We start from the raw sequence: 13,911 nt of genomic DNA on the forward strand, positions 1-13,911 counted from the left end.
TAGCAGAACAGATAAACTCAGCCTCTGCCTGCACTGAAAAAAAACACACCTCAAGAAGCAGCAGTCAGCCTTCTGGAGAAGGAGGCTGCATGGAGAAGAAAAAAGGAAGGAAGGGAAAGGTTGCATTTGGCAAAACTAAGAAGAAAGAAGATTTTAGCCACATATTATCCTGATGCAAAAGGTACCACATCTCAATCTTGATGTCTCTTGCTTCCTGCTAACAGGAAAATGCAAATTTGCTCCACTCCCTGGGCCCAACAGCAGGTGCTATCTCCACAGCCAATGTAAACAGCAAAAGGCAAGAGGAAAACCACCTCACTCATTACCCCCAGGATACAAAGCGTATTTGGAGCATCAAGCAACAAAGGGTTCTCCACAGCTGAGAAGCCAGCCTGACTTGCGTGTACTAGCACTACTCTCCAAATTATTTTATTTGGTAGAAGAAGGTGCTTGAATCTGATTTTTCCATTCTTCTTGTCAAGTCATGGGAAAGTTAGACAAAAGCAGGCAGTAATGCCCTTTCCTGGCCATACCAAAAGCCCACCTTGCTACAGAAATGGCCAGAGGGACGAGGGGAAGCACGGCAGACTATTGGACAGAGCTGTACAAAGCCAGGAGCTTCTGCCCATTCTGCAGGGCTGGATCAATTTTGACTTGACTTTTATCTCATCGGCAGATCTGACCTTCATAATATTTGTTATTAATTTGTGCATTTGTTACCAGCATTGGAAAAGCAGGGACTTGCATGATTCCTCCCCACCCGCAAGCAGCTGCTTGGAGAGCCGTGGCGCTGCCAAGTGCTCTGACGTCCCACAGCAGCCTGCCCCTTCCTACAGCCAGCTGGACAGGGCCACTCAGGTGGAGAAGAAAGCCAAGGGATCAGGCAGGACAGCCCGGGTATCAGCACTTTCCCACGAACAAACAGAAAGCCTACTGACGAGCACAGCAAGAAAACAGTTTCCAGCCAGATCCCCACGTTACAAACCTCCATGGTAGAATTGCTCGCTCTTGAAGTTAATGAGAGCACACTGCTTAATCACTGCTGAGGGTCACTGAGAATTACCTTCTGCCCAGCCTTATCCATGTATTTCTCCTGGATCTCTGAGGACCTGGGAGTGAAAGCAGAGGAGGCAGTTGCCAGCTCCGGCAGCTGAGCCAGACAACCCACTGAAGTCCTGGGCACGCAGACAAAACCCCCATCTCCCTGGCTGCTCTCTACCGTGCCTACTACCTCCTTAGCCTTTTGATGTCTTATGCACCAGTAATAACACAGATCAACTAAAAACAGTAAGATGCCTGCCCCATTTTTAGGGAGCAGACTGGCCAACAGCTTGCCCTGTGAAAGCACTGAACCCCCTATGCTGTGCTTTTCACTGTAGCTACAGAGACGCCCTACAATTGCAACAAGATCACCCTAATAATTAATATATAAGCACCCAATATTAATGCATAAGCACCTAAAATTAACATAATAAGCACCCTAGGCCTTCCCCTGCTTCGAGCAGGTCTAACATCAAAGCCAGATCAAGCTCCTTGGGCTCTTGGCCTGTTCAATTCTCCCAGTCTCCAAGGATGGAGACTCCACATCCCGCCTGGGTACCTGTACCAGCTCTTGGCCACTCTTCCTGCGAACAGTTTTTTCCTTATGTGCAGTCACAGCTTTCCTTATTATCCCCTTTGTTATCAGTCAGTATACAGTTACTACCTTCCAACTCCTTTTGCTTTCTTTTTTAGTTTTTATTTTTTTTTTAAATGGAAGCATTTTTCTATGTCACACAAAATTTCAAAACCACCTGACATTCAGCTGAATGTTACAGTTCCCAGTCCTTGTTTTGGAATCCTTTCTTACTGCAGCTTCTGTAACTCAATTGCCAACCTCCTGAATTATTCATGCCTTAAAACTGACCAAACTTTCTATTCTTATTTCCTATAAATTCATGTATTTTTTTCTGTAACTTCAGAAAGACTTTCTACTTCCATCTTATTATTCCTTCCCCCACCCTCAATAATTTCATTATATGTAAATCAACTTTATTTAGATAACTCAAAGAAGACAATGGAAAACAAGAAGAAACCTTTTAAACCCTGCCAGCATGTTACATTTGGTATTTTTCTTAGTATTACATAAAAATATTATGAATTTCAAAAAGCCATACTTTTTATTAAGAGACAAAGCTAATGGCGAAGTAACCATTTTAATATCCTTTATGGGTTCTTTCTTAAAATTAGTATTCATGACCATAAAGCCCAAACTCAACAACTGAACAATACATTGTAAGAAACATAAGGAACAATCAATGGGTGAAAGGGCAGGAATGAAGATGCTAAGGGAGAAAAGATCTGAAGTGCAAATTATCTTCCTTCTTAAAGAGGCATTTTCACAGGAATTGGTTTGACATTTAGGAAGCAAAACATCTACTGCTATGGCAATAAGCAATAGCCCCTGCTTTAAAAAAAAAAAAAAAAAAAAAAAAAAAAAAAAGCAGAGATAGTATAAAAAAACATAAGGGCTAAAGCAACAAAGCAACTCAAGCCATGCCCTTTTGTTTCATGGCATGAAATCCACATTTTCTTTTCAAATTGTCACACACTGGTACGAGGTTATCACGCTATCCCAGCATGGAGACAAAACAAAATTAGATACACAATCTGTTCTTAGGACATGAGTGAGTGGGTAATAAGTTTCTGCTCTCAGATATGAAATTGTTCATTGTGACTTCATCTGTAGGGCAAGCTTCTTCTATTAAGAAACTCTGAATAGTTCAGTGTGCAGCAGTGACCAGTAACTCTGGACTGACCCACGGTATTTCAGTATCATGGTACGATCACAATGGACATGTTGCAGCTGACTTCCAAGATCAGCCCAGTTTATTTAAAACACTGTTGTTTTTTCTGTCATCTCAGCTTTATTCAAAATACTTCATAAATCAGAAGTTTGCCGTACATATACTATATAAAATTATCCCCCTTGGGCGTATGACAGATGGATGAAATTGCCCAACAATACTCTCAACGATCCCCCTGCAGACAATTTTTGAAGCTGTTTTAATAATAGCCTCTGGGAAGAGTCTCTTTAAGAAGGTTAAAAGGGCAATAGAGCAGAAGAGAAAATAGAAAGTTAAGATCCCTATGGATTCAGTCCTCCAGCAAGCACCTGCATGTAGGTACTTCAGAATGAGGAACACTATTTCCCGAACAAGGGACTTACTTCCTGGCAATACTGCAGAATTCCTTCTTTAGTGCTGATGCAGGTCTTGGTCCCAGAGGGGTCAGATTCCCATTTTCCATTCTGAACATTCATGTGCATATTGAGTTTGCCACAGAACATGGCGATTTGAGGCTCTGCCAACAATCCAGCATTTCCATCAGCAGGCACCTAGAATGAGAAGAAAAAATAAGTTTTACTCTCATATCTGACATTTCAGTCCTTCCAGAGCAGTAACAGCACAAGCAAGCCCGAATCAAACTCTAGGCTTACCCACCCATGGCTGTAAAGACTCAAAAGTTTGAGAAATACATAACGAGCAAATAAGGTCGCCACAGAAATTCAGACGTGCAGTAACGTCACACAAAGTTTAAAGGAGTAAACAAACTCCCAAAATTATCTCATGGACTTGGGCTAAACACAGAACAAGAAATATTGCTGATTACAGAAATTTAACTTTCAAAATATCCTGGGCACACTGGCACTGGGGACAGGAAACACTAGGCCGAGTGCTCTTCCCTATCCGGCCGAGCACCACCAGGAGCCACCCTGCTCACAAGGCCCACCTGCTGCCGGAGAACCGAAGTTGCCCTCGACAATTTCTGAGCTGAACACAATTCTGAAATGTCTGTCAGCCTCCTGCCCGCACCTAGAAAGAAGCTAGCTCAACCCTCCTCACCCACAGACCTCCACATTGGTTTAGACACCGAGCCTGCACAATGCATGGGAGAAACAGAAGTAGTGTCTGTGGAGCCAGATTTACATTAACCCTTTCCCAAAACACTTAATAACCGTGTAACAGCACTCAAATGAAATCAAACATTTTAAAGATTCTGTTCCACTACTTAATCGGCACTTCCACTGGTAACAGAAATCACACCAAAATCCAGATTAGGGAGCCTATGAAAACAAGAAATGATTCCAAACATCTTGTTTTCAAAAAACCATAAACCATTCCTTTTTCCCCAAGGTGCACCCTACCTATGTGTAATTCATCTTAATCCCTACCAAAATTTAAAAAGATTAAAAATTAAAAGTAGATAAATCAGTAGCTGAAATGAACGGGTCAACAGGCCTACCATAACTGTAAAGGGAGCAAAATGTCTGTCAAAAAGACTACAACGTAGGAAAGCACACATCCAACACGAGTCAAACAATCTGCCCCCAACCAAGAATGGGAACAAGACATACCGCACAACTCACGATCCCCTTCAATTTTAGCATCTGCAAAGATGAATCTCCTCCTGAGGTTCCGTTCATCATGAGAGAAGCCAACAGGGATTCATGGTCCCTCATGTCTCAAAAGTGAGCCTGTCACATTAGAGGCATGGTGGAGTACGCAATTATGTTTAAATATCTATTTTTAACTTTTAATTTTCTAGCTAGAATGTTTCTCAAGGGAAAAATTAAAAACATTTGAAAAATTCATGAAAAACTGAAGACTTTCTTATAAGAGGTATGCAAATCCAGTATCTTAATTTCCCCACTCTTCATTTAAACATCCCCCTTCCCCCGAAATTCATGAATTTTTATATGCCTACAATGCTAAAACACTGCACCAAGAAACATTAGGAGTCAACATCTAACTACCCTAACATATTAGATTAACACTGCACATTAAAATGCCATAATTAAAACAAATATTTCAGGTTCTATGATTTTTGTTTGTTTGAAAAGGAGAGAACATTTATTTTCCTGTTTTCTTTAATACTGTAATGTAGCCTAAGGAAAGCAGGAACACATCTACTGGCAGTGACTTCCCATCACTATCTCAGCTTCTCTTCTCGATGCAACATAACTTTACCAAAATTTCAAATAAAATCGACATGAGTCGTTCCATATGTGGCATGTGAGACATGCCCTGTGGGTTTAAAATGGAGAGGTTTCTTATTTTTCTTTTCCTTCCTGTTAGCTACGAAGACAGCTAAAGCTGGGGAAAAAAAGGTGGCAGTTTACTTGGAGCGCTATCAATTTAACTCTAACATGACAACCTATGACTGTCTACTTAAAAACTCATTCCCTTCAGAAAGGACAAGACTTCTAGCTTAATCAAATTACTAAAGCAAGTCATGAGCACATTTAGCTTTCTGTATTTTGAGCTGACAGGGCCATACTAATTAACTGCTCAGCATAGCACTTCATCTTATTGATTAAGACAGCTAAATGTTTCTAATCATAAAGGAATACAAGAGCAATTAACAGGCGCTGTAAACAGAACGAAAGCATTTAGATCATGATCATGAATAATGCAAATCTTTGCTTTCAAAGCTGAACTCCTTTAGAATGCCCTTAAGCAAGGATAGTAGGTTAATGAATTGTCTGTCATATCTCTGGCTTGATGATACGAGCTTTCAAACAAACAGCTAGAGTGGAAACATCACCTATTTAACGATTTTACATCAGGAAGGAAAAAAAAAAAAAGAAAAGAAAAAAAAAGAAAAAAAAGACGTTAAATTGTTGAATATCTGAAGGTAAGAGCTTGCTGCCACAGTGTTTAAACTAAAAGCCTCTCACTTTAGTAATATCCAACAATTTCATATACTGTATTTTCAGCATCATATCTATGAAACTCGCAGTTCCACCGCGTAAGTTTTAACAGAAAAACTGCCCTTGAGACAGCCTTTTGTGCCATCTCCGTTTTCTTTCTGTAATATATACTCCTAATCCAAGATTACTGCCATCTGATATTTCATTTCTGAAGAAAATGAGTTGATCTGCTATGGCACTATTTTTTTCAGATTGAAAACTGGCAGCTTCTTGCTTTTCAAGAAATTACTTGCTGTAAAATCCACAGAAACGGCTGATGCTGATGGAGGCATTTATGCAGAGGTGATGGCCCAAACACAGTAGTCAATCCTAACAACATTTCTTTATGAGAAGGTAAAGGCTGACTGCATTAGCACATCTGACCTGGCTGTATGAAACCTAGATTTAGAGCTTCTGATGGGCCTTTTGCTGACACCTGAACAAGATACTCCTAAAGAGCATACAAGATTTCTGTTCACCCCATTTTGCAGACATGTTTCAGCATTGTTACTCCTTTTTTTTTTTCCCCCAAAGAGCTAGCTTGCCATCAACAGTGACTGACAGTGATCGCAGCATCAAAAAAAATGCGGCTATTGCACCAAGCTCTACACTGCATTGCACTCTTTGATGTGTTGTTTCCCTTTGCAATTCTTCTTTCTGACTGTAATAAAACCCACATGCAAAAAGCTGAAACCCGTGAAGCTAAAAATCCATTATGCACTTGGTCCAAAATAAGCACTTATGCTAAGTAACAAATACTTCAGAAGAATGTTTCTGATGCCACAGTTCCTGGTTCCTGGTTCCTTCCCTTTCCCCTGTGTGGCCCTACACGGCAAGCCTATACAACATGCAGCCTTCTTTTGTGTTACCAGAGCGAAACAGCAAAGGGGAACCTGTCAGCAAGATGCATCAGGCTGCCCCTCCTGCCAGTGCCCACCACGAAGCATTCCCAAGAGACCTGCTAAAAGAGGCATCTGGAAGGGATCAGTCCTCGTAGCCCTAATTTATGGGACCTATTTTAATCCAGGGCACATTCCTACATAAGAACAGTAACAAAAACAGTGAAGGTATTACTGACATTTAATTTTATGAGTGTGACGGATAAGACGTGAGAAAAAGAGCCATGAAGCCTCTCAGGTGCCTGGCAGTGGTGGGGGTCTCTGATGCTCACTGCCTGTGCCTCCTTTCTCCCAAGGGGGCTCTGCCACCTGCACAGCTTTTATTAAATTTATATTATTATATAAAACTTATGTTTTAAAGCTTCACTTTGAGAAGTAACCTTGAGCTGGTAAGGCCTGCATGCCAGTTTCCAACCTTGCACTGCATTTCTGCTAAAATGCTCAGCATGGCATCCATCAATAGTGAAAAGCACAACAACCAGTAAGAGGTATTCTAACAAAATTACTCCGTACCTTGCAAACATTCAGAAGTGTTCACTTCTAATAAGTTCACCTACACGTCTTGTGGGTTTGCACAAAATTTTCGATTTCAGTTCTAACAGCAGGCTCTGCTGCAGATTTTTGTCTCCCCAAAAAGTTAACAGCTCTGAACACCAAACACTGCTTAACTTTTCCAGCTGATTAACTTGCTGCACCATCTAGGCAATGTTGACATTTGAAGAGTGAGTCTTACCCAACACCCCAACTATATTTTCTGTTTGGACTGTCCTAGAAAAGCTTTCCACAAATGAAAGGTGTGCTAGAAACTTCTGGCTGGTCTGCCCCAAGGCCTCCAGATAAGAGACTGAGTCATTTATATATTCCATATTACACCGAGAAAGAAACAACTCTCTTTTCACACCATCTCCCTTCCCATCAAGTTTGTCCTGAAGACCTCAGACATATTGCACTTTGAGGAAAAAATAATTCTACTTTCCCCCCTGCCCAGGAACTGGCTTGTGACGATGCCTCACTATCACAGCAAAGCTAAAAATAAAAAATGAGATAACAGCTACTTTCAAGAGAGTCTCTGGTCTACACAAGTTGCTAATAAAATTGCTAATGGTTCCTCGGGTTGTGTGTTAACAGACACATCCAGCACCAGTTTTGTCACAAAGAGGACTGAGAAACCATACCTGAGGGGGGAAAAAAAAAAAAAAAAAAAAAAAGCAGCACTTCTTCTAAAACTATTACACACAAAAATCAGAACCAACTTAAGAAAAGGCAGGAAATTGAAAAGAGAGAAAAAAAAATAGATGTAGTGACAGTGATTAGTCCCATACAGGCTGTCACAACATTTAAAACATGGGAATTCACGAATCACTGGTCATGTCAAAGGTACATCCAGCTAAAAGACACAAATTGGCGGAGAATTTTGTGCATCAGTCAAGTTATCTTCATAGCCAATGGCTTAATTCACTTACATTCACTGCCTGCCAAGAAAAATTATCTGCATTACAATACAATCAAATAATCTGGAGCATTGATCTACACAGATAAGCAGCTTCTATACAGTAACGCTGAACAACATAAAGCTATGGTCCAGCTGTTTACAATAACGTCTGTAGTGGAAATCTCTCCTTGACTAATCCTAAAGCTCAAGGGCAGATTAGTCTCCCAAAGAATAATTCATGCAACACAAATTACATTAACGACAACTATTTGCTTTATTAGTATTCTGCAAAAGTGAAAACTATGAGCATATTTATGAAACTGTAATCACATATTATTTTGTCTGCTTTGCATATGACCTCGAAGAAGTAGCATGTGCTTTTTTGCTGCCTCTCAGCAAATCACTAAATAAGTTAGACCAACTAACACGCTGTCTCCAGTTAAGAGCCATGGTCGTTTTTTTACAGTACATCCACAGTTTTCGAAGACCAAGTAAAACAGCACTCATCACATTTATCAATAAGACATCTCCACCAGAAACAAATTTCTAAAATGGAAGCTACCAAAACTTGCAAAATGTCAATTTCATGCTCTTCCAGAATGGCATGCATCTTCCTGCCTGCCGCCCTGCAGGGTTTCCTTCAGAGCAGCTAAATGCTGAAGTGCTTAAAATATTTGACAGCAAAGAAATTTAAAACACTGGAAGCTTATACTTGAAAGGTACTCTGCCTGCTCTCAAGAGAAAGCACAACATGAACCCACTCTTCAGGAGAACATTAAAAAAAAAAAAAAAAAAACACAAATGATAAATACTAAAGCCTGGGATCAGGAAATGATTCCATAAGAGAAAACTCATCGAGTATATAACTGCTAATTCTAAGTCTGATGCTTTGGATAATGAAAGAAGAGGGGTATAATCCATCTGTTTTCCAATTATCTTGTGTCAAATAATGAATATTTGCAGTCCTAATCAAATTAGGACAAAACAAGGTGCGTTCTGGCAAAGCTGCCTGAGTTAAGCAGCTTAATTATTAAAGCCTGTCTCTAAAAATGGGTGTTTCATGGCATTTTTCAGCTGTTTTGAGAGGGAAAGGCGTCATTCCAGATGTGTAGATGATGCCAAAAATGTTGACTTTTAATAAAATACAAAAAAACAGGCATCATGCAAGCACTGAAAGACGTGAGATAGGGAAAGATGTGAGATAGGGAAGCTACTTCCTCCCCACATGAAGACGTGGTATAGGTATCCCTTTGCTTTCGCCTCTTCCTGATTTGGTAATTTGACAAATGTATCAGAGCAGAGGTGTAGATTCTTCAGGGTATTGGGCATGCTGAGTGCAGTTTACATGATTCCCAAGACACTCAAAAAAGGCTTTTGTAATGGATTACAGGACCAGAAGAAGTTCATCCAGTTAGAAAAGTGAAACACAAAAACAAACAAACAAAAAAAAGAAAACCAAAAACCTTTACCTTAAAAGAAGAAGGGGTGTTAGGATTTTATTTCTTTAGCTCCTTACCACTTCAGAGAAAAAGCCTTTTTCAATTAGGCACCATTATTTAAGAGAAAGTATAGCCCTCTCCTCATCCATTCACTGTCATTGCTTTCTGGAACTGCAAAAGTAATTAGTAAGAAACTAATTGCTAACAGTTCTTCATAATCCCTATTTCAACAAGCAGCTTTGGCTTTGTTCACAACTAAGGCCATAATCAAAAAAAAAAAAAAAAAAAAAAAAAAACGCTGTAAGGTTTTGCCTTAAGAAGGTTCCCATCCATAGCCTAGTTACACAGCTTCAATCCAGATAGCTCTGCTATTAATTTGTAATTAAGGGCTACAATAGAGTATGAAAATGAGCATCAGACCTTGTACATGCTATTTATTAAACTCTGAAACATCAAAAAGCATTCCCCAGAAGTCCTAAGAGGGCTTCTCTGATTCAGGCAGTTTTACTCTGCCAACGCTAACCTGAAGCCACTATCATAAGCCTTCAAAGCATGCTTAATTTGTACTAAATTGTTTTGTTTGCAATTATTTTCACAGTGAGGACACTCGGTAACAGCCTCCATATCTACAGCTTATTCAAGAACAACAAATATCCTCCTTATTGTAGGAGCTGATTAGGATAATGCCTCCCTGCTTTCCACTCCACATGTGCTCCTCCAGCCCTTCACCCAAGAAGGCAACCGATGCAGTTCCAAGGTTGAAGAGCTTCTGCTGAAGATAAAAATCAAAATACTCTGAAGAACAAGGCCACCCAAGTAACGTGTCATCCTTCCTGACCATGCCTGCACTTCCTCCAAACACTTGCACGACGTTCAGGCTGAAACACGAGGTCTCTCACGAGCTAAAGCAACCCCAACTTGCACGCAGAGCAGTTTGCTTCCTCATTCAGCGCTCTGCAACACAAGCAAAGATCACTGCTGGGCCCCAAAAGCCCCCTGCCATGCTAATACAGGCTCTTGTCACCAGGCAGAAATCTGGGGCTCTGTTCCCCCTGGTTAACTATCGGATTTTCACAAGTTCACAGAATCTGGGCTGCCAGACCTACTATTTAAGCCATAAAGATAGTAGCTCTCCTCCGAGTATTATTATGTATCTATGTGGAAAAGCTATTTATATTTTAAAACCTGATTATCTAGATAAGTAAATAACATCCACAAGAAAGGAAGGGGTACAGGGTCAAAAAAAAAAAAAAAAAAAATAAAGCACCCAAATTAGAAGACGAGGAAATACCAAACTATTGTCTCCCCAGGACTTAAGATGGCTGTTTGCCAAAAGGAAGGGAAAATTTTCCATCTCCCAGCTTTTCCTTCGAGAGGAGCGGTGTCACAAGCGAAAGAAATTGTCAAAATCAGCATGAATAATTTAGAAACAATTTTATTGTATAATGTTAATATAGAAACAGTAGCAGCAATTATTGTTGTCAACAGCCTACAGAAATAGGTCAAAAAAAATTTTACTGATTGCTCAGTAAAACTGCTTGTTATGAACAAGACAAATGTTTTTGGCAATCAGGACAGAGAAGGGCCAGCTTTCAGTGGCAGGAAAGCAAGCACAGACCCACAGCTCCTCTACCAAAAGCCATTGAGACTCAAGCACGGAGTCAAACTGAAACACACCTGAAATCTGGTTGAGAAACAGACTTTGCTGAGGAGCTCCCAGCAAATCAGAGCTTTGTATTTGCCCTAACCATGCCCTGTTTAAGCTGAGTGCAAACATCCGTGTGCTTCTCTTCTGTCCCACTTTTCTAACAGCCAAACCAGGCATCACAGCAGCACCCTGCCCACTCCTCCACAGCTGTTCAAGAAGTGCCTGCTCCACAAAGACGTGAGAAGCAAGTCCCTTCTCTAGGCTGCAGAGGATATTTCCACAAAGCAGTCTGCTGGCAGCCGACTGATCTCCTCACCCATACCCTTCACAGGTTCCTGAGGCTTGTAATGTTTTTATTCCATGTGTCTTAGGTTTAAAACTTCCCTCAGGTCACTTTCCAAGCACCAGCAGGATGCCATCTGGACACAGGTTCAGGCACCTGCCGAGCCTGAAACCAGAATAAGTATCACAACCAACCCACAGCCCTGCAAGGGCTAAGCACTGAGATTGCAAGGCTTTTTCACAGACCAATTCCTCCCCAAAGAGCTGAGTGGCCCAAGCAAGAAACAAGGGTAAACAAGAAACAAAGAAAACAATTAAATATCCTCCGTCTCCTGATAAACACAGAGATGCAATCCAGCAGGTGCACAAGTTTGAGGAAAGAAGCATTTAATTATACCAATAAATGTAACAAATGTTATTATTTCTTTTGGTACACTACGTGTGCAGAAATGCTGTGACAGGCTGCTTTTGAACCGATCACCAGAAAGCCTGTCATCGCTGTAAAACAAACAGGAGACTGTATTTTACAGAACTGAATTCAAGTTTTGGGCTAAAATACGTTTATTGGAAACCGCCTACTTCCAGTGTTATATCTTTTACTTCCATGCTCAGAGCAGCCGCTGCTTATTTTATCTGAAATAAACACATGACGCAGGAGACAGACGAAGAGCGTATATCGCAGCACCACAACTGACTGCAGAAGTATCCCAAGCTCAGTGATAGCTTTTGGGTTCTTGGCATACCCATAAAACTCACTTCTATAAAGTTTAAACCACAAGGTGAGAGAAAGCATTGAAAAAGCCCTAAAATAAGATCTAGTTTTCATTTATACTAAAGTACATTCTTCTTGCAAAAGAATACCCTAAGTTTGTGTAAAATACATCTTAAAACCTATTTCAGTGCACGTGTACATGGGAAGGACGTGAAAAGAAAAACTATACGCAGAACCAGACTCCATGCCACGAAACAAATTTAAATTGTGTCTGTCAGGTCAAAAATTGTTTGAGGAACAATTCTAGTTTGACAAATTTGATAAACAAGTTAACATTTGTGCAATGTCAGTTTCTCAAATGAACCATGTAGCTCAAATGTCAGCGCTCTGTAACTTATTGACTTATTTTTAATAGAATGGCAGTCTTCAGTTTTCAGGAATTCATTTGAAGTAGCTGTTGACTTAAAAGCAGTTTCACATCTCATTTATCACATTTCCAGTACTTTCAGTAAACATCTCAAGCTAGAAGAATTCTTTTGTACATCATCTTCACTCCTTTTCTCTTTTTTCAACTCTAACATATTTTTTCAACTTTTCCTGCTGAAACTGGGCTGCAACAGTCTGTAAGAGGATGCTGATCTGTCTGAGGGATGTTTACACCTTACCTCAAATCCATACAATGTATCAGTACTCAACAACTCTCAGAACTGAAGAAAAGGGAAAAGAAGGGCAGGGAAACTCAAATACTCAAGCAGTTGCCCTTCCAAGTATGACTCCATACAGCTGACACACTACACAGAGCTAAGATCCTGTATTTTTGGCAATATACATGTATTTGTTAAAGTGCACTAAAGTATACAAAGCATGTGAATTTTCTTGAAACAAACTTCCTTGAAAAAGAGATACCAGATTTTATAGTTCTGGGAGACACTCTAGCCTTACACAGTTTCCCTAATGTAGGAAGACAACACCAAACTAACCAACTTACCCCTCTAAGCCTACAGATAACTGCAGTGGAAGAAACATATAGTTCACTTTGCAAGCTCCTCCAGGAAGGAAGAGAAGCAGCAGCCCATCTGCTTGGCAGATTTTTCTCCTGTTGCAGTCTGAGTGAATAAAGCCTCACGCACCCCAGCAGGAACTCCCTGCCGCCAGCAGAATTGGCGTTTTGCTTCTGAGACAGGACCCACACCCTGCAACAACCAAATTTCAAACAAAGCTCTGGGGTTGGCATGTAAAACAATAATAAAAATTAATTACAGTTTATCATCTACGCTCAACACAGGGGCACAGCCAACACTGCTAACGTAGCTGCTCCATGGACCACGTGGCTCATGCTCTTTTACAAACTACGCAGAGCAGTACCCTCCTCTCCTGCCATTTGGGGTGAACCACAAATACCTGAACGCCGCCGTGCGAGAAGCCTGATGTAACTTCCTAGTTTAAACAGATAGTGTTTCAGCTATTTTGCACCATTACAGCACCCCATGCATATGCCAAACATCCCCCTCATCTTCGTCTGGTGCAGGACTGTTCTCTGCCCAGCCAGCCAGCCTGCACCTCCCATTCTTCTCTGCGAGCTGTCCGACTGGTTGGCTTACTGCAATTATTATTGATTTCCTAACTTCATTCCACAATGTGAAGACGAATAAAGACATTTCTGGCATCCACCGACTTTAACCACTCATGTTTGGCAAGGTGGGGACTCATTGACTGCTACAAGGAAGAGCACTTCCATAGGATACTTCCTGAGATGTTACACTACCGG

The 13,911-nt window shown here is 40.7% G+C and overlaps 1 protein-coding gene across 2 annotated transcripts in view; it reads right to left on the bottom strand.

Moving 5' to 3' along the window:
* The window catches only part of APP (amyloid beta precursor protein), a 214,084-nt gene that overhangs the window by 174,489 nt on the left and 25,684 nt on the right, over positions 1-13,911 (bottom strand). For both annotated transcript variants that reach the window (XM_082781003.1, XM_082781002.1), the window contains exon 2: positions 3,209-3,376. In XM_082781003.1, coding sequence (XP_082637129.1) covers positions 3,209-3,376 — 168 coding nt within the window. The remainder of the gene's footprint in view (positions 1-3,208; positions 3,377-13,911) is intronic.

This window comes from Aythya marila (genome assembly GCF_965140915.1).
Source record: "Aythya marila genome assembly, chromosome: 1".
NCBI lineage: Eukaryota > Metazoa > Chordata > Aves > Anseriformes > Anatidae > Aythya > Aythya marila.